Source organism: Plodia interpunctella, chromosome 16 (genome assembly GCF_027563975.2).
Source record: "Plodia interpunctella isolate USDA-ARS_2022_Savannah chromosome 16, ilPloInte3.2, whole genome shotgun sequence".
Lineage (NCBI taxonomy): Eukaryota > Metazoa > Arthropoda > Insecta > Lepidoptera > Pyralidae > Plodia > Plodia interpunctella.
This window is the reverse complement of record NC_071309.1, coordinates 9,729,368-9,751,471: the sequence shown is the minus strand read 5'-3', so window position 1 is coordinate 9,751,471 and position 22,104 is coordinate 9,729,368. Positions and strand designations below refer to the sequence as shown.

General features: G+C 36.3%; 2 protein-coding genes and 1 long non-coding RNA gene across 6 annotated transcripts in view; 2 read left to right on the top strand and 1 right to left on the bottom strand.

The window, feature by feature from the left end:
- LOC135309872 (uncharacterized) overlaps positions 1 to 21,881 on the bottom strand; it is a 37,676-nt gene extending 15,795 nt beyond the window's left edge. Inside the window, exons 1-3 of one of the 2 annotated variants that reach the window (XR_010370108.1) lie at positions 14,877 to 15,192; positions 14,463 to 14,518; positions 4,235 to 4,605 (exon numbers count right to left, since the gene is read on the bottom strand). This is a non-coding gene — a long non-coding RNA (uncharacterized LOC135309872). Of the gene's footprint in view, positions 1 to 4,234; positions 4,606 to 14,462; positions 14,519 to 14,876; positions 15,193 to 21,734 lie in introns of those variants that run through there. The other variant, XR_010370107.1, reaches the window with a different exon arrangement.
- Reph (Regulator of eph expression) overlaps positions 1 to 22,104 on the top strand; it is a 50,810-nt gene that overhangs the window by 7,278 nt on the left and 21,428 nt on the right. For all 3 annotated transcript variants that reach the window (XM_053756965.2, XM_053756964.2, XM_053756966.2), the window contains exon 3: positions 12,390 to 12,440. In XM_053756965.2, coding sequence (XP_053612940.1) covers positions 12,413 to 12,440 — 28 coding nt within the window. In that variant the 5' untranslated portion in view covers positions 12,390 to 12,412. The remainder of the gene's footprint in view (positions 1 to 12,389; positions 12,441 to 22,104) is intronic.
- LOC128676688 (KRAB-A domain-containing protein 2-like) lies at positions 18,050 to 21,729 on the top strand. Its single transcript, XM_053756963.2, has one exon. The coding sequence runs from the start codon at positions 20,148 to 20,150 to the stop codon at positions 21,663 to 21,665; it is 1,518 nt and encodes a 505-aa protein (XP_053612938.1). The 5' UTR covers positions 18,050 to 20,147; the 3' UTR covers positions 21,666 to 21,729.

Sequence of the window (22,104 nt, the reverse complement as noted above, 5' to 3'; positions counted from 1 at the left end):
ATAAGTTCTATGTTCAATTAATACTGGATTCTTTACAGCATAACGTTGAGACTGGCAATGTGCATTACCATACGATCGTAGCAGGCGCATGTTTTGTATGAAATTGGCTACACATTCCGCGATTTCCAGTTTTACGATCCACACCGCCGCTCCAATGTTAATTATTCTACAGCTGAACAAAGTAAGCTGAGAACTGTAATTTGTAGAAAGAAAACATGTGCATACTCTTTCTTGTTGGATCTGGGAGAAAAATTTGATGATGGGTGAACGTACAAAAGCAAAGGGCAAAAGCTGATGTTGCTACCGAAAAATATAAAAACGACCAATTTTCAAAAATCTCTACTTTCTTGTATAACGATGCTAATGACCATTTGTTCTACCCCGTAAGAGATAAAGATGTCGGAATGCTGCACGACACGAAAATAAATTACGAAAATGTGAAGTTATGATGAATGCTTGCATTTGGGAAAAATAAAAATGTTTTGTTCTCGTTTGCCACGAATAAAAGCAATGGATTTCAACGGGGCTGTTAAATAGACGTTTTGCAAAAAGTTCACTTTTAGTCTGTCAGTTGCCTATGTACGGACGTCGCTGACTCGAGCGGGGTCGAGACAATAGCATCTAATTCTAACAAACAATGCAATGACCCAACAGTTGATGTTTTGCGCCATTGTAACGCGTAACTCTAGAACAATATTTGCGCCTTGTTTAGTTTATCCGAGAAATGAGGATGGAGAAATTTCATTTCTGACTTCACTACATCACAACCAAAGGTGCATTCGCAGTTTGAGGGTGTTTACCCTCAAACTGCGAATGCACCTTTGGTTGATTATTATTATCAAGTTTGGTAATATTTAATTCAACATAGGCTTGATTGATTTATATATTGATGTAATTGTGGTTAATTTATAAATTAGATGGATACATCTTCTACAACTTTGTACTATTCACTCGTTAATACTGATATCTGTAATAGTTTTCAAATGTGATATTTTACAGACTTCTGCATTTGATGTCGATGTTTCTTGTACTTGGTTTGCCTGCAAAGCCTATCTCATAAAGTTCTTACAGATATCGAATGAAAAAATCGGAAACCGTCACCCACAGTAGTAGATTAATAAATTGTTTTCAACAATAGAAAAGGAAATATTTAGTAATTTAAAAGCATTGTATCGTACATGTGCTTTGCAAAATAAATCTATATGTTTATCTCTTATTTGATATCTTTATGCACAAGTAAATAAATACATTTAGTATTGATAGAATTAATGATAAAAATGTAATACTTCCTATATTCCTCACGTTGACTGAAAAATGTCCTTCCACCACGTCATTGACACTGGAACAAGGAATAGGTTAAGCCCGTGTTAGTTACTATCGTGAACTGTGATCCATTTGACATTTAGAACTGGTTCCTCGCGCTTTCTTCCGAGCTGCGTGTGCGCCGACACAATTGGATTGTCCTACTTAGTTTGGTATCTAGGTGTTTCAAATTGGGTTAGAATTGTACAACAGTATGTATTTCTTATATGAATTATACGATTAAATGGGAACTAGAATTTTATTTCATAATTTCAAACCACATATTGCGATCACCGGTGTCAAGCAAGACAATCAGCTATAGATTTGATAAACTGATTGAAATATACCTATGACATATATTTTCTGGAGTAAGGCTTTAAGATTGGGTGCTAATACTGATGTAGTTGAATGTTACCGCACATGTTTAACTTATGCCTCACCAGAATATTCGTTACAATCTTTAAATTATTGGCATGTCCAACTTTAAACGAAAAGCCTCTTTTGGTTTGCCCACAATCACCTACTGGGCAAGAGTTTGCAACGAAAAGGTTATTTATTTCAATAATGTCTATAGCACAAAATATTAAATGGTTAGTTTGAACAGAAACCTGTAGGCCTACCATCAACTTTTATAGAACGATTCCAATGCAACTCAGTTCAATTTAGGAACCTAAAATGAAGGTAAGTCGATGGTACGAATTTGCGATGCAGTTCAGTTTAGGTCGTAAAGTGGATCGCGTTAAGAGATGATGGTAAGCCTCCTAATCAACTCTCGTGTTTTGCTATTGAATGTGCGCGTTTGAGAAGTAGCAAATTGTCCGTTTGATCAGACGTAACCACGCCATTTATTGCTAGTTATTTGGAAGTTGCGTTTTATTTCTCAACCAACCATATTCAAGAGCAGCTCGATCCGGACCGGTCGCACTTATCGTGCACGAGCGACGTGATTTCCGTCAACATTTCTTCAACCCACCTTATCATTAGCCTGAGTTATGTCACGACACGTCGGCCATACCTGTTCGTCGGCCGGTTTTTGCTCGGCCACAGTTTTTATGACGAAGTTCGTTGTGATCCTTTTATAATTCGACGTTTATATTTGGCGTGATTTTTGATCTCCGTTATCTAGATAGGTATTGCGATTCTCCTGTTAGTGCATCACCTTAACTGGAAACACTCTATAATTTTAAGTTAAGTTAGCTAAGTTTATAACTTCTTCGATACGTCGATGTTTTGTTTCTTGATATCGTCCGGTAAATCAATGTCATCCAGCTCTGAGCTCAGCTTCCTAGCGTTATCTGAGCTTAAATTTAGTGCAATGCTAGAGTAAGACTTACTACAGAACACAAAAACAGAATATGGCTTTTATTCAACTCTGACGACTCGACAACAACTGACGACCTCGGTGGCGCAGTGGTAAAGTTCTTGCCACTGAACCGAGAGGTCCCGGGTTCGATCCCCGGTCGGGTCATGATGGAAAATGGTCTTTTTCTGATTGGCCCGGGTCTTGGATGTTTATCTATATATGTATATGTTATAAAAATATAGTATCATTGAGTTAGTATCCCATAACACAAGTCTCGAACTTACTTTGGGGCTAGCTCAATCTGTGTGATTTGTCCTAATATATTTATTATTATTATTATTATTATTATTCAAAAATTCCTACAGGAGCTTAGCGAATTCAGTAATGTTATCCTGCTTTCAGCTCCACAAAAATGATGAAACAGTCAGCTGTTTCGAGCGCTGCGTATCAGCTCGGTTGGCCGATAACGTGCGCTGAAATTGTGCCACTCGAGATTACGGTTTATTTGAAAATACTGCTTGATAAAGCCAATCAGTGATGGATGACGTTTCGGACGCGAATGTTTTACAAGTCATTTCGTTCGCCTCGTGTTGCCGATTTTATTATGCAGATCATTTTCTCTCTTATTTCACTCGAGGAGGAGAGTTCCTTCGTCGTTTACGTAGAATAAAGTCAAAATTTAATAATACTTCTCTAGATTCAGCTGAAAAGGTTTTCAGCTCCGAATATATTATGCGTTCCATGGATTCCATACACATTTCAATTGGGCGAGTCTGAGTTGCTTTTGTAACGTTAAGGAATAAGATGAAACGTTCTCCAGACTGACACTAGGTAAAATATAAGATTATCGGAAATACCTACTTTCAAAGAGATCATTAAAACAACTGCATCCTTATAAATCTAAAGAGAAATGTTTGTGTGTGTTTCACAATAAAGACTATTCTATACAGATGTATAACGCAGATGCGTTGCGCTTTTGAAGCTTTTAGATTAAAATCTTTTAAAAGCAATCTTTTTCTTGCTTTATCGAAATTAATGGAATCCCACGGCCTGATAATCCAATGCAATTGTCATAATTACCGCAATATTCCTAGCTGTGTAGATTGAAAACGAATGACGCGACGCGCGGGGCGGGGACGCGCCGCTAGCGCAGAGGAACCAGCTATAGATACAAAGCTATTTCAGCCAATACGAAACAGTTTGAGAAAGTATGGTTTTGTAAAGGCATATGACAAGACATAATATAATTGTTGTTTTGTCTTTTTAAGACAATTAGACATTTATACATACATTATACAGACATTTATACATAAGATTTTGCATGTTGCCTTAAAAACAAAGACAAAAACGTGTCGGATATTTGGCTGCTTCGATAAGATTATTATAATGCTGATTAATCTTGTTTATCTCTAATCCACCAATTGATTCATGATAATGTTAGTGTGTCACTTACAATATCTCTCTGATAGTAGAATGAAGATTTGATAACGAGGGATGCCAAGCTTTCAGCGCAAAAAACATAACATGATTATGATTCTAGCTAGTGTATCGGTATTTTCCATTCACGTATTGCTCAAACGGTTTTGTATTGGCAAGGATGCATTTAAAAAAATAACACTTATGTTTATTTCTATTTTTATACACATTTCTTATATTGATTTTATTTTCTCCTCTAAGGGCCGCCTCCTGCACGAGTAGGATTGAAAGTATTAAGGCTAGCTACTCGTCCGCACTACATTATAATTTAATAGGTAGTCAAAAAGACGTTGGGATTATTTGATAACAGTATTGACTATGACCGTCAGCCATGAAAAATCGAAATTTGATCAGCTTTTACCTTGCCTGATCATGAGTGTCGACTGTGACTGTGCACTACGTGTACTCTGTGCGGAGTGCAAGCTGTAGGTATCTCGCGGCCGTTGACCTCTGAACTGAAACCAGGCCGCCGCGAGAAGGTTACCGCTCGCACGACGCTCTCTGTATCACACCACGTAAATATACTGGAAAATGGAAATCTCAACTGTATGAATCTATAAATATTATGAAGATAGGTAACTAGGAAAATCACACCTCGGGATTTCTTTCTAACCGGCTAGTTCTACTAAAACGGATGGATTGTCTTAAGTAGTTCTTTCACGCAAAAACTGAATTGATTTCTATTACATTAGAAACACGTATGGAATGAAACCTAGAATAACACATGGTGGTTGTCTTAATCTCGCTCGGATGCGGCCCCGAGGTGGAGCTTGTATAAATACTTCTTGTCTATTACCATTATAAATACGAAAGTTTTATTCTTATTTAAGCGTCTAAACATCTAAAATGTAATTATAGAGAGCGAGACACGCGTGTGGTATGAGGATATAAATATAATAATCGTTTACAGCACTGCAGCACAGCTTGCTGACATTGTGCATGCAAAATTGTTATTCAATCACTTCATCATAGTAATAAGTATTCTGGGAAATGGAAAACTTAATTATAGAGAGTGAGGGACGCGTGTGGCAAGGGGTTATAAATATCAAAATTATATAAATAACACTACTTTGCATTTAGAACATAATATCTAGCAGTTTCAGTTGAGCTTTTGAAATGCCAAGGAAAATGCGACTAAGGTGACTACGTGTTAAATGATTGCACATAAATGATACCTATGTCTATGGTAAGAGTAGAAGACATTGATGACAAGCGCGGGAAGGGGAAGAAGAAAATAGATGGCTTTATTAACAAAACTGACATAAATAAATCACACATACATATTTAATCACGCGTATAGGAAAATGTTAATAGTTGATGTGTAAAAGGTAAAGAAGAAAAATAGTGATAATAATAATCAGGTAGAAATTAATACAGAAAACGAAATTAATATACCTAATAGACTGCCATTTTACACAAGAAGTGCTACACATGCCATTTTACACAGTGCGTTTACACAAATATTTTTTTAGAAAAGGCTGGTGGTGCTGGCACTATGGATTAGAATGGAACGCAGCCGCCATGCGACCGCGGCCGATCGGAGATAGGCACAAATGTCAATAACCCGTGATGGACCTTTCGCGCTCGCCGCTTGCAAATTACACGGGCGCACTGTTGAGGAGGCTCCAAACTCTGACGTTTATTTAGTATGAGCCCCGTTATTCTTAAAGTTAAAGCGTACTCTTTGCCAAAGTATGTTTCGTCACTAGCGCATTTTATAATATTTGAAATTGTCAGAAAGAGATAAGACAGAGACAAATCATACTTAAGCTTAAATTATGCGTTAACTTTTTATATTACGGGCCTTTCTCGTTATTATCTAAAATATAAATAGTTATTCTCAAAGTTGTCTTTAGGTCTGAAGTACCGCAAACACTGCTCTTTAAGAGGAATTTAGTACAAATAAGTTATATAATATGTACCATGATTTTTCCAATAGATTGCAAAATTCTGTCCATCAAGAAAGACGAGTATATTCAGGGTCCGTGACATTTCCACCAGGTGGGCCGCATGTTTGTTTGTCTTCTTAGGGTTACAAACTTAATACTACTGAGGCTTAGGCTACTAAATGACCTAAGTACTGAGGAGAAACGCCGATAGGCAGAATTGTCAATATGTCGTGTAATCGAATATCAACATGAGATGCACGCTGTGGAAAAGCCTACACTGCGCCGAAATAAGGTACTAAAAGCCAGTCTCTGTAGTCTGCTTGTTTATAATAATAGTTGACACGGTCACATAATTGTAATAACTATGTTCAATCTAGGTAAAAAAGGATGTAATTAGGATCATTATGATAATTCATAGACTGTAACTATTCAGTTGGATCATTATACGAAGATTTAAAGTTGGTTGGAATGGAAAGTCCATTTTCTAAAAGTATTAAATTATAAATACAAACTCGACTAAAAAACTACTAAAAAACTAAAATTTTTACCATAATTGTAATATTTAATGTAGCTGTCGAACAAACATATCTTTCTTTGCGAACTTTAGCAAGTTGTTCGTGTCATTTAGTACCTATGGAGTGTTTATAAAATCTTTACACTAGGTTATGTACCTATAGAATAAAACGAATATGGGTACTAGTACATTAAAAAAAAAACATCCAAATGCATATGACGTCCACAAATAAAGAATTACCATTAATCTATAACGTCAGCACGAAAGTTGAGATCAAGACCCGAAGTACGTATAATACATACTGTCGCGCTCGTGCTTGTTTCCTGTAAGGGAGACTGCGACTATGGATTTCCAGTAAGACCCTACAGATCCAGCAGCTAAAAAATACATAAATATCAAGGCGAAATAAGAAGTCCTCGGAAAGGGTCGTCGGCCGCGCGATTAGAATAATTCCCGCGAAACTAGGCCGCCTGCCGTGTGCTGTGCAGTGCACTCAGGTGCACCGACTGATATCTGCACGGAATATCCATACCTACTCCACACTAATTCCTTAAATGTCAATGTGTGTTTGTTACATTATGCTTATTTCAATGGATTGAAATGATTTTTGAGCGTGAGATACATCGCTTAGTTAGAATGAAACCGACTTAACTCAAAAAATCTTTAAATTGACTTAAGGTCATCGAACGACTCTACACATCGTATTCTATCGCATAATGAATCAGAAACTGCCCCAACTGTGTTAGAAGAGTACGAACGCTCTATTTTGGTCGCTTTCTAACTGAGCGCCGAGGGCTCCAGGGTCGGAACGTCAACGCCCCTTTTGGTGATATTTCCGCAACCGCAAGCGCAACACGTTGACCGAACGCAAATAAAGTGACCGATTGACGCTTGAGACATTTTCATTCCAAAAAAGGGTAAGAATTAAATTGACCTAATAGGTTTTAACTCGTTATTCTTCCGAATATTGTCATAATATATACGACTTATTCGCACTTACGTCACTTTATTACTAAAATTGTTTTGTATGTCATGACTTAACGATAAATAAGACACTTTTCTACAAAACTTTTCTTATGTTCTTTGTCCTATTATGGATTAAATCACTTTTATATTAAAACTGCTATTGTTAATACCGTCCTTATAGGATTTCAGTCGATTTTATTCTAATAGTGGCATAAGCTTTTTATTTTAGGTCATAAGATTTTTTTTGTTATTCGTGAAAGATAAAACGGAGAACGCTCATGATTTTGGAAAATGATAGAAAAAGAAAGAATGTGGACGAAGAAGTAAATTAACAAAAGCAGCAGGTAAGCATACTTCGTTTTATATTTCCTGAAAATATTTAAGTTCCGGTTTTGTTTAGATTATCATTATGTCATTTTTCCTCACTTAAAGTCTTTTGTGAAACGTATTTTATGTGTTCTATCACTTTTACTGATATTGAGCATGTTGGTGTATTAAAACATCGGTAAGTAGGTATACCTACTCATATGTGACTTGTCAAGGTTAGCGCGGGTTTAAGGTTGGTAGAGGTTGGAAGTAGAGTAAGCATAAAAACACGAATTGAATGGTTAATATTGAGAGCAAAACATAATTTATTATTAACACATATTTTTGAGATTTGGTTTGCTGCTTTTGATGACATGCACTCTATTTTTTGCTTTTTCAGGAAACACAATTTAATATAAAAAACATTTCCCCGAATGCGTCGTTTGATAAAAACACGCCAGTTCTTGAAAATCATGCATGAAGAACCTTACCGTTTGAATCTAATAGAGCCTGTAACTATTTATTTATTTAAGTATTTATTTTTAGAATGCGTTGCCAGAAATTATTAGAAGTATGTATAATACTAATTTAAACTATTTTTTCAAAATCGAAGATCATTAATCACCTCTGTAAACATTTTAGCTGAAGAATCTATCTGAGACTGAATACAATTATTAATCTGTACCACAAGTAACAGTTAGGAGTACCCTGTAATAGACTGGCAAAGACAATAGTGACTGCTTATCGTGCAGTAACACTTATCAATGAGCCTAAAAGGGACCCAGATAGGTATCTGGTGAGGTAAATAAAAGTACCACTTTTCGAAGTTTCTCTTTCTTAAACTCGATCGATTCTCTAGCTACAAATGAACCACCACTTCATTCCTCAGTTAACTTCTTAGCTATCCAAGAACCTAAACATATATACATATAAGCCATATGTATATATGTTTAGGTTCTTGGATCAGAATCATCAACAAGAACATTTCATCAGAATCATCAACAAGAACATAAGAATTCAGGAAGTGATTTTATTTCCCAGTCTTTAATATCAACTGATACAGAACCACAACCCTCAGGCAGCGGCTGCTCAGGACAGAATAAAAATAAATATATAACGTAATTTTATGCATTATATAATAGCGAAATTTCACATTGGGTCAATAATAAATAAATATCTTATTACTGGGCACACGCAAAATGAGGACGATAATGTTCACTCCCTCATTGAAAAATAAATAAAAAAAACTTAAAATCGGGCCCAATTTGTCCACCTTATCGATATATAAATATTATAAGCTTAATTAAGAGCTCTAAAAATTGGGACACCTCTCAAGGTTCAGCATTTTTCTTTAGCTATGAGCTATGATACTATGTTAGATTTGAAAGCTTTGCAAAACGAGTGGGGCTACAATTTCAATGAGGACAATGATGACAAGGAGCAGATTTTGTGGGGTGATGTAAAATACGCGTTTTAAGGTTTGTCAAAAATGAACCTTTTGTATTTTATTATAAGACCAGTTATACTGAAGACAAAAAACTAGCGCGTCAACATGAGAAACAAAAGGAAGAAGATGCCTTGTGTTGAAAGTGTTTCGAGAAAACTGAAGTTATCGGAAAATACAAGAAAAGGTCTTAAGTTAAGAAAAACATTAATACCTAATTATTATGTATATTATTATCACAATCTTAGGAATATTAGGTACTATGAGTTTATTTTGATACAAATTGTTACTGCTGTACAGGTGTAACATTACCTTCGATATAGCCGAAACCCATGTCATCTCCCTATTAATATGAACATTTTCCCCCAAGAATCCATACCTGGAATCAATAGTTTCCGAGATAATGAAGTTGGATTGAATTTTTTTTTTTGCAAATTTATATAATTTATCATGTAACCGTCATTTCATCCAAAGAAACCTCATAAAAATATTAAAGAATTCCCTATCTAAACTAACACTAAAATTTAAAACGTGCAATGAACAGTGCCCTTCGCATCGCCGCATAGCGCTTTCACTATAGCGATACACACACACAAACTAACGGCACATAGCTGATTCGTGCGTGAGCGATTGATACGATGCCGCAATGTTCACTTATTTTGATTATTTATTATTATTTTTTATATTGTTTTTTTTTATTTTTCCCTGTCAAATAATTATTCTGAAGTCACTTTAATTGGGGTACCCTATGCATACCTAACGGCTATGACGGAGGTAGTGGTATACCTTGTATATGCCAAATGCAGGCAGGCAGAACTCTGAACAATACTATAAAATATGTTATTATTTCAATACAATAAATAACTTGAACACAAACTTGGGTTTTATTATTAAATAGTTTTTATCAAAATGACTTATTAGTAAACAACTTAATCTTATTTTAATACAAAAATGACATATTACTCAAAATGCCACACATAAATTTTAAGTTATTAAAATGAAACTGACCTAATTCATATTAAGTCAAACTCTTATAGAATAAGTTCGGTCAAAGGGTGACCTTATAGTGACTAGTTTTTGAAAATCGTTATTTTAAAATATTATTTATCAAAATAATTTGAAAAAAAGACAATTATTATCAAACCCAATAGTTAATGAAACCATGTCAAACATAAAAAGACAATTAACATACTTCGTTTCAGAAATATACTTTAACTTATGAAAAAATTAATAAACATGAAATCTTATTTTGCGATTTCCCAAAAAGTTGAGATTTTGAATTAAGTCACTTTCGTTCTAAAGCAGCGACATAAGGTGAAGGAAACATGTAACGCTAGTGTTTAACGCGGGTTATCTCATTTCACAAAAAAAACTCAAATAACCTATAATAATAAGTATTAGTGCCTTCATATCGCCTATACATAGCGCTACTCTGTAATATTTATATTCCTTTGTGCTGCAGATGAAGACGCGGGTAGTATACAATATTCTAAATTAGACTTTGGACCAATTAGATGAAATACAGCAGACAAAACTGACATGGAAGATAACTTAGACCAATAAGAAGGATTATTTTTGTGCATTAATAAATTGTGCGAGGGTTACGTCTCCGTATCATACAGGAAATGTTTGCGTCAACTCAATCGCTTGTGTACGAACAATCTTACATAGAGTGTTGTAATTTTCGTAATCCAAAAAGAATCTTTTATCTATGATACAGGGTTTTTGTCAAAAGAAATCAAAATTATAGAAATACCTACGCAGAAATTAGTAATATTAATATACAGAGTTATTGTTAATGTAACTATAACAACTAATTTCGCGTAACTGCTCTCCTTTTCGATTACATCAAATTTAGTGGTTCATATAAAGCATGGTTTATATAGTAATGGATTCTATAATCTAAGATAATGGAGTATAAAATAAAAACATGTTAATATATTATACGACCTCCGTCAATTTCCTTGCCGTTTGCGTGTTAACCTAGGGTTGCCAGAGATAGATAGTAGTGATATTGGCCGGAGAAAATGTTTCCCGTTGGAAAATCCTGAATCTATCGAATACAATTTGCGAACTCTCGTAGTGAAATAAGTTCATTATTATTGGATTTATTTACTGGGGACTGTGGCCTAGCTAGCTCAGTAAAATAGATGAAACGTAAAGGTAAATACATTGGCAAAGTAAATTCAAACTGAACTGCCTGACCAGAATACAAAGTCAATTCTTGAGGGAAAACATCCTGAATTCTCCCGACAAATGTTAAGACATGGCAACCCTAAACGCACCACGCGTGTTGTACGGCAGTTAACCCAACAACCACATTGTATGCAACGCGGCACTTTTTTACATCCAATCATTTCATTTCCATCACGGCCTCCAATTAAAGGAGCTCTTTGTGAGTTTCCCATTCTCAAAGTAGCAAAAACCGCCGACTATTGTAACACGATGTTAAATAGAGATGATATGTGACGCGGATCGCGTGTTGTAACTGAAATAAACGGTAACCAAATCAATTTGTTGTCTCTCGGAATACTCCATAATGACAATACTTAGTATTCTTGAGAAATATCTTTAGTGTTTGAAATGCGAATAACATTTCCAATTTGCTTTCGTGTTCAAATGGCGATTGAGTATAAGGAAGCGTTCTAAGTAGTCGGATTATCTTAATAATACAAGATGGCAGAAAGACGCTGGCCTACATAGAAACCTGAGGCCGAGAGTTGATTCCTGTATTAATCTTTGGAAAATATATTTAAATGTAACATTTAAATAAATAAAAAAACCTGTATTATGTTGTGAGTGGCAATTGCCTTAGAAAATTTGAAACTACACACGGTACTGTTATATAATAACCATATCATTATGAAGGTACAATTTATAGTATGTCATTTTCCTCGTCGCTCGCTTTCGCATTTATAATATTCGGCCATTATATATCCGATAGGTGGTCCGTCTTAGGTCGCGGTCGTTACGATTTAATAATTTCAATTGGATTTTAATCTGTCTCACCTTGTTAACTTCTACTATGTTAGAGTACACTCTGCAACACACACTTATTGCATATTTATTGCTATTATCGCCGTATGAAGGTCTATTCAAAGTATCTCATATGCTGTTAACTGCGCGTTAGTTGTACATATTAATTAGTTTCAATCTGACGACTGATTACTTCTATTTCTTCAATTGCAGGAGACTTTTGCACTGACGTCATCATGAAGTGGAACGACATCACAGATATCAGTAAGTATAAGCTTGATGTCATTATAAATATTATTTAAATTAGTGATAGTATTGAAATTTATTGTCTGCCGCTACTACTATTTATCTCATCATTCTAAATATACTTTTAAAATACGTGTGAAACCGGGAATGAAGAGTGGCTGCCAGAGCAAAATATCCACTTTGATAAAACGACAGTAACCTAGTAATATGCATACCAATTTCTTTTTAAATCGGTTCAGCGGTTTAGCCCTGAAAGCAGAACAGACAAATAGACATTCAGATTTTCGCATTTATAAAATTAGTAGTATTAGTATGGATTTAGCCTAATTTTATTAGTATAACTGTATTATTTAGCGTATTTTAACTTACAACTTTTTAGCCCCAAGAATTTACTCATTAATACAAAAGAGAATTAATATTATTGATTTGACAATGGTACAGTTTAGGCAACATATGTTTAACTATCTATTGCAGCTAGATGAACACGATATTGGTCACCTCTTGACTCCAATGACATAATATGCGTATAATTATTTCTTTAAACAACTTAAAAATTATAACAAGTACGTATATGTAGGTTTATGTATTTCATTATGTGCGTTTATATGTGTATGAATATGTATGTGTATATGTGTATGAATATGTATTTGTATATGTGTATGAATTTGTATTTGTATATGTGTAGGTATATTTATTACTTGTTTTTGTTACTCATAATATGTCTGCTTGTATATCTAGGAGGTGAGGCCTGGTGTCTTGTGTGACAGGCTGTTTCAGCCTATTTCAAGCACCAGTCTTCACAAAATATCTAGCTTAAGGTTTGCGTTATGTTTTAAGTTACTTGTATGTATATTTTGTGAAGAAATAAATAAATTTTTACTCTTACTCTTACTCTTACTCTATTAAAATCGATCATTTCAGAGGGAATCTCTGTAATACTGATTCAATATTGTTTGTGGCTTTCTTCCCTACTTTCGTTGTAACCAGAGTTGTCCATATATCAAGTCCGTGTCTTCGAATGTATCTGGCACAGTTCCTTTCCTTCCTAATTATAAACATTGTTCTGCCGGGTGTGATATGATGATGATAGTAAAAATAATCGCAACGCATTCCGACCGGGGCCATGTTGCTTTTGGCAGCGCGCCCTCACTACTACGCTACTATTGTAGTAGGCATAGTAAGTTTTCATATGAGGCAAGTATAGTGACCAGCAGATCAAAATGCCCAAATTCATTGTAAAACCGTCGCTATCGGCGTTGCTAAAGTTGGCAATACTTGTTGTGCGCGACACGTACCGACACGCTGTCTGATAACACAACATTGTTAGTGTTATCAGCGAGCAGATGATCTGATGAGAAAGGAAGTAATAATGCACCTTATCTAATTATGATATGATTATGTTGTTTATATAAAAACAAGTAAAATATTACTACTTACTGTAGATAAGATTACTATCTGCTTCAATAACATTACAAAACGTATTCTAGGACAAACAGTTTTCATTACCCAAAACAAGAAAAATTGCTATTGACCACTACCTATTTGGTCAGTAATCGCGAGCAGGAAACCGAAACGATAGCCAATGTATGAAGTTTGGGAACCCTGCTTCTTCACGTTTCGCCCGCAAGACGAACCGAACCGATCTAATGCCGGCTATAAATTATCGCATGCCAATTTACCGAAATTTGGCAGATTCAGTATACTTTGCTGGTTTTTCATTCCGGCAAATAAAAACTCTCGTACAAATTACGCAATGTTCAAGAATTCGCGTCGGCATCTCTCTGAGTTGGGGGTGCTAATGCATGCCTTCACCATGACAAATGGACGCAGTTGTCTCCTAAATTTCAAAAATGAACTCTACTCAATTCCATGTTTATTTAATCTTATTGATGTCAAGAAGCAATTTAATTATCAAGTTGATTCATTAGGTACTTCCTATATTCACATCGTGTGATCATTGGCACACTTATATCTATGTCATATAAATGAGAACCGACTCGTCCTACCTAATGTGCTTCACTGATTGACTACGATCATTACCTTCATACAGAGCGACGACACGACGTCTTGTGACAGACCGGTTTGACAGCTGAAACCTGTAAATGATAGATACGGTCAAAGTTTGTCGCGGTTTGTAATAAATGAGATCTGTCTCATATCTGAAAGTTATATTTTTTTAATACTGCTCTGGTTTGTGTGGAAGTACGCATTCGCATTTTCTGAACATTGTTATCAACGAAAGTTAGACTAGCCACTAGGGACTTCTAGTATTTCGTCACCAAATCATAAATATCACAAATGATTTAACATGATCAAACCTGGTTTGCTGGCTAATGGGTTCCTAAGCAATATACTGTTTCAAAACAAATCCACGAAAATAGATTGATTATGATCGACTAACAATTAAAAAACGTAATGAGCTGTAAAAAGCTAATTGCAGTTTGGATCATCTACCTGCCGCATTGCTGAGAGTGGATGCCAGCTGCCCTTTCTGGTCTGAGTCAGTGATTGGAACCGCTCGCTGGCACTGCTCCGGAATCACGACCTCCACACCAAACACTAGTGACAGATAACTAACGGCTCCATTCATGTGGAACTGGCCATAAATACTCTGGGAATGATTCATCGATGGGATTTGATTGAATGTGATTTGACTGTTGATAAAGCAATGTTGGAGAGTTATTGTTGTTAGGAAGTTCACTTGCGACAATTTTCGCTTATTAGGTAATTTTGTTTTGTACAAAAAACATGAAGTAAAACACAAATAAAAACGGTGAGGATCATGTTTTCATGTACGTGTTGATTGCGAGAAGAAACTCTTGTACTGTTTTGAGCAAGCACTCATTTAGAGACTCTTAATCAAAAGCTACAATAGACGAGGCAACCTCATCGAGTTCTAATCGAATTTAGCAAAATATTAAAACCAATGTCCTTTAAGATAAACTACCACATAATTAACATTATAATAAAGTTGCGGTGTCAGCTCGCGGTCAGTTGCGGTCGCCTGCGCACGCGATCACACCTGCATAATGCATATCCATGTCTTCGACTGTGGCCCTGACCTCACGTTTCTTGATCAATTTATCTATTAACTCCTGCTGCCCGAACCAGTATGTGTGATGCAATTTTTTTCTGCATATTTATTTATATAACAGTAAATGAAGAAAAATATCAACCCATAATGTCGCGATTTTTACAGGTTTGATTTATTTACTTTTTTGTATTGAAGACTGTTGTCGACCAGTAGAACTCTGCGATCGGACCACGGGTAGGTACCAAAGGGTTCAATAGTCTCTCTTTCAGCCTGTTTTATGTCAAAACGTTGATAATGAACTGTTCATCAACTTGTAGGTGACACGAAACAATCTTGATATAATGGTAAAGGCTTGAACTACTTGGGTACATTGTACAATCTCTCAGATTCAAATGATTGAGTCTAAATTGTTAGTAACTTGATTTCTGTCCAACCTGTCTGGACTTTCTAAGGGAAAGAGCAAACGGCCCCGCGCCGCCGCTGCTATCGACAATTTAATTACACGAAACCTGCTCCCGTTGATCCACAAACGCTGGAAAGGCATCAAAACCAGTGTGTTTGCGCGCCGTTCGCCCGACCGGTCCGGGTTATTAAGACTATTTACACGAGATAAACTAACTTAAACTGGGCTGACATTTTCGTAATTCAATCAAGAATAGTAGATTTATTATTGTCAGCGTTATGAATGACGTTACGTTTTCGGTGGCAAATTTTAAAAATGTGAAGATAATTTTTTTCAAAGGAATCACAAATGCGAATTCTAGATATCTTAGACTCTAGCATTATTTAATTTGTGTTGTTGTTGTTGTGTGACTTGGTATAAGTGTACCGGTTATTACCGGTAGGCCGCTATAAAAGATTAATATAACACACTATACTTTGTACGTGGCGCTGTCCTCACCAGTGACATGGGTTTGAGGTTTTATTTATACAAGGCTGTATTGGCTAGTATAGGCTGGTCCATAGATGGATGTATATAACTTGAGATGAAAAATAATGGTCTTGTTTCTCATGATTAATTGTAAAGAGTTTCTTCGTTCTGTTATATTGATAACCAAGTAGGTACGTCTCATTCACATTTGCATCCCGAGACACCAATGTCGTAGTGATGTCTCGGGAGATCGAGCAGTATTGGCATCAAATATTTCGTCCGCATATGTCTGGGCGAGATTACCCGGATGTAATCTGAAGTCATAGGCTATTCCAATATCAATAAATCACCGTGTATGAACTACAAACACTACGCAGCTCTCTTCCTTTGTATGTGAATTTGGTACGACAGTATTTACCTGTGCATCTCATGCTTTTGATTCATTTTACTGGACACGAGAATCCTGAAAAAATAGTGTATTCCGAAAATTCCCAATAACAAATTTCAGAAGCGCGATTAGTGTTTGCAAAAAGTCAGCTGTTAATTACAGCTGACTTTTTTAACCAAATTTAGTAAAGTAAGAACCTTTTGGGCGACCTTTTGGATTGGGCGGGCCATGTAAGCCGCATGGCGTCGGAAAGATGTTCCAGAAGAGTGACTACCTACTTGGGTCCCTATTGATGGGAAAAGATCGCAAGGCAAGTCGAAGGTGGAAAAAGAAAAACAACTTTCATCCACGTGGCGCGGGGGCGGCGTGTTTCCAACATTATTATCGCAGCAGTGGAACCATCGCTCCGTAACCACATAATGTCGGTAGACTGATGGGCGCATGTTTAATTTGTATAACGCTGAGCGCTCACCTTGGCCGAGCGAGCAAGGCCAAGGTCACCCTCCCCGCGCCTCGAGCCCCACCCCGCCGGCTCTACATACCTCCCCGCGCCCCCTTCAACGCGCATATTTTTTGCACAGTGATGTAATCAGCAATTCGGCGCGCGCGCAACATGGCCGCAGTCACGCGCGGATAAACATTGTTTCGACAGTTCTAAAAGGCACAATTTCTTTGCATTTAGTTCCAACTTCGGTTCTTAACCTTTTCACCGTGATGATGTAATGCGAAACGATTGGCTTCACGTGTCCGTAGACAAATGAAAGCGTTGGCACGAAGCTTGAAATTTTTTTTGAGAATTTGATACGCATTTGTTTTGGGTAGTTCCTTTCTCTCATCTCACTTATATTCGTAAAGATTTTTATGAGCAATCGTCGTATCGGGAGCTTCATTTTCCTGCTTGGAAAGCAAATAATAATAACAAACACATTTGTCACCTGTTTACACTTTCGGCTTAGGTATATGATTTGTAGTTGTCATTGAATTTAATAAATTTCACATTTATTGTTTATTTTTCACTTCTAGATTAGAAAAGATATAAATATTAGAAGGTTTTCTATGCTTGTTCTAAATGACAGTTATCGCAACGTTAGAAGACATGGTTTTCGCTATAATTAGCACAAACAACGCACTTTAGAGTTGTGTTTATTTATTATGCAGACCTTGAAACGTAACATTGAAATGGATAACATTAACGTTGTTGTCTCGATCCACATCAATGTGGCAATTTGTAAATTTAATGCTCAAATTATGTTCATTTTGTTAAGGAATGGAAAGGCAACAAGGAATTATTTTTAAGTTTTGACATTCAAGTTAATCAATCTGCGCCTATGTGCTAAATTAAATAGGAACAACAAATAATGTTTTGTATTCCATATGATTTGGTATCACATTTAAAGACGATGTTGATTGGTTTCATCCTAGACACAGTCTAGAGTGAAATTAATTCTTTCTTTTGTATTATTTTTGCTAAAACAAACGTGTGGCACTGAGTATTTTTATAAATATTTTTAAATTCCTACGCCTATTGTGGCAGAATATGTTTGGTAACACTTAGGTAGGGCAAACTTAATCTACCGCCATTATATTTCAAATAACTAAACTATTCTAACTAATGAGCCAAATCGAGAGTCGTTACTTCACTAACATTGGTTCTCCTTGCATCACCTGAGTCTACAGCATTCAAAGTAATCGTAGGATGTATACATATTATACGTGGACGAAGGGCCTCTTGCGGCAACCGAGAGAATAACAAACGCTTACTTAGTCAGGTAACCCGCCCACGTTCCACCGACTGTCAGCGACGTGGATTAAACAGGTTGTGAATTTATGCCCAAGAGCCAGTGATTAGGGTCACTGGTGGACCAGTAAATCGTTTTTATGGAGTTGTAATGCAATAGTCGGGCCTAATTAACAAGATCTAATGCATGGCGCAGTTGGATTAGAACGCATTGCTTGGAGCAAAGTTTTAAAGTCAATATCTGTTCGTGTCAATATGTAGGTACTTACGGTTATTAATGACGACAAAAATAAATTGCCTTAAATCATATCAATGAAACTGAAGAACAGCAAGTATTGTAGTTATGTTACCAGATAATAAAAAAAATGTATTCCAGGTGTTAGCAACCCTAAGCTAGATGTGTGTTAGGCCTCTCTTCTTGCTAATAACTCGACAAAAACGCTCTGCATCGAAAGTTCTCGTTCAATTCAACGCGGTGCGGTTTTCAATCGATTCGACTCGCTAATTTTGAATATCTCGTTGCGTTCACCGTGCTTGTCGTATTATACTTTATTTTCAATAAAATCTGCATTCTCTTCGCAATGCTTTACATTTTATATTATTTTTTTATTATTCTTCATCTTTTCATGTAAACAATTAACAGCTTCATGAAATATTCTTTATCAAAATACTAGCTTGAACCATTTATTTACAAATAAGTTATTTTTCATCAATTGGGCGTATTTAATATGAATTGTATTATTGATTTAAATATTCAGAATCCTAACTAATACCTATTATAAATGTAAAAGTTTGTATATTGGTTTGTACACCTCTTCCTGTGTTATCTACTCAACTCTATCATCTTGAAATTTCGCAAACACATATTAGGTAGGAGTACAGAGAACACGTAGAGAATCCGGGTACCTTTCATCGCAGAAAAGTACCTACTGTCCCCATGAGAAAACTCGCATATAATATTTGGTAGATAGCGTAGGTACATTTACATTCGATCTGATTCGGTGATCAAACGAGAAGAATTTAATAATGTCCGTCCATGGTATTGCGCCCGCAACCTTCGCATTGGCATATCATGTTCGCATTCAGCCATTGAACAAGCCTCAAACACCGCGACGTGCTCGCACATATCTTATGCTTTTTACGGATTTATCTGACGCATTCGAATATTCAGACAAATGCATTCTTCATGCACTTTTATGCGACAGTAATTAACAGGCAAATAATTGGCCGAAATTGGGTCGACCGACATTGCTGGTTTTTCCTTGCTATACATGTAAACTATGCAATCTTTCAGTCGCGTCGGCATTTGTGTTCTCTGATAGTATGTGCAGGAGCCATTATGTATAACTTGTTTATATAGTCTAGTTGGAAACATAATTTTAGTTTCAGTACAGTTGTTGGAAACATAATTTAAGTATCAGACTTAAATAAATTTAATTTCTTTTAACTTGGCACAGTTTTATATATGAATCCAGTTCTCACAATGTAGCTCAAGAAACTTACCAACTGATTTCTGTGGGTACTAAAATACGCATGCCCATAAATGTATTTCGCCTTGCGTTTAGAACAACATACTATTCCGCCCGGTTCCCGCACAGTCATTGTGTCGCCTGGCGGCGGCGTAGCGCGGCGCCTCGCTCCTTTAGTAGCTAGTCCTGCGGTTTGCCGCTAGGGGCGCCACAGAAAGTCGCAAAATGGCTGCCAACACAAGCACCGCGTCAACGCTGCCCAGTGAAAATATCCATATCAAAACTAAAAATGAACAAACAGAGTGTCCGAACAGTGATTTAAAAGAGAAATATTTTCAACAATTGATGGAGTTCTATAATTCTCAAATGACGTCGTTAAGAAAACCGTGGACTAAAAGTCGCATACTGGAGGTTATACAGATACTCAAATCAGACCAGGCGGTCATTGAGTCGGGTAACCGGCGAAACGCCTCACAATATTATTGGTCTACCAAATATGAGGTTGCTACCTTTGAGGGCGAGGAATGTTTAATAATGAAAAGAAATAACGCCCAAGAACCGTCAATTCAAGTTGTGCCAGTAGAACAATACTATGATTTATTATCTGAGTTGCATATTGAATTCGATCATATCAGTCGAGATAGAATGACCGATATATTAAAAAACAAATATTATATCCCAAAAAAAGCTGTTGAAATATTAATAGCTTTATGCCCAACTTGTGATATGAAACGACAACGAAAGAAACATGTTTCTAAAATTAACTTGAAGAATAATGTGAATTTGAAGAATAGTGCGCGTGTTGATCTCATTGATTTCCAATCTCTGCCAGAAGGAGACTTCAAATGGGTGTTAAAATATCAAGACTGTTCTACAAAGTTTTTACAGCTGCGTCCTGTACGCACGGATCAAGCCTCTGAAATTGCTGTTGAATTAGTAAAAATATTTCTAACCTTCGGTCCACCAAACATTTTAGTAAGTAACAGTGGCGATATTCTAGAAGAAATAGAAAAAATATGGCCTGATTGCAACATTTATCATGGATTTCCCTCGTCACCAAGTCAATGCCAAAGTACTCGTAGTTTAGAGCTTGACGGTAAATATGTAGCTGATATGCTTCACTCGTGGATGCAAGAAAATGGTTCGTCTAGCTGGTCTCTCGGTTGTCATTTTGTTCAATACCGAATAAACACATCAATAAGTCAGCCAAGGGACGACGAGTCCCCGTATCGCGCATTTTTTGGGCGCGATCCGCACTCCAACACGAATCCTGTCAACCCGCTTAAACAGGAAGAGGATGGAGTACAAAAACGAGAACTAATTGACACACAAGACGATCCAATCCCGAAGAAGAAACCGTTCAATGTGGGTGATATAGTTCATGTAGCTGTTCCAAGAATAGACCGTGGACCATTAAAAACAAAATTTATTGTTGCAAAAATAACAGATTTCAATAACGGCGTGTATCAAGTTGGTACTAAATCGGGAATAATCAAGGGTTGGTTTCCACGGAATGAACTTGTGAAGACGACGAAAGTATTCAATGAAGTTGTGCCTAAAGATTTGGTGACGTTAAAGGAAGCCGTCAGCAAGCAAACGCTATTTGCCTATCAGGAGCCGGACAGCTGCGATTGCAAGCCGGCTAAAAATCAGTGTCGACACCAAAAATGCTTCTGTTTTAATAAAAAGGTGTTCTGTGGACCTAAATGTCATTCCAATTTAGTTTGTGCAAATAAAATATAAGATATTCCGTTTTTGTTTAGATTTTGGATAATTGCTAAAATCAATAAAACAAAGAAGTTTTGTACTTACTTATTTCTTTTAAGCTTGTATTTAACTTTCAATGTATCTATGTATGTGTCTCAGGCATTTTGTATGATTCCGCCATTTATTTATATACAGCGTCGCCAGTTCAAAATCGACGCTCGTCATTTTGTAATATGCCGAAGGCAAAATGACAACTTGTTCAATTGTTTTAATTTCAACAATGGTTGTAGTTTCAGGGTGACCATGGAGAACACGGTACAGCACGTTCATACAAAATGCCTGCGACACATACGTGTTGAGTAGTAATAAGCTGACATAATGACGACGAAATACATTTTAACTCAGGTAAACGGAAGCATTCGAAGTAAATAGGCTTGAAAGAGTCTACCTCCTATAGTACGCAGGGCTGAAGACT

Excerpts from the sequence above, each read along its gene's own strand:
- LOC128676688 (XM_053756963.2), top strand. The coding sequence starts at position 20,148 with ATGGCTGCCAACACAAGCACCGCGTCAACGCTGCCCAGTGAAAATATC.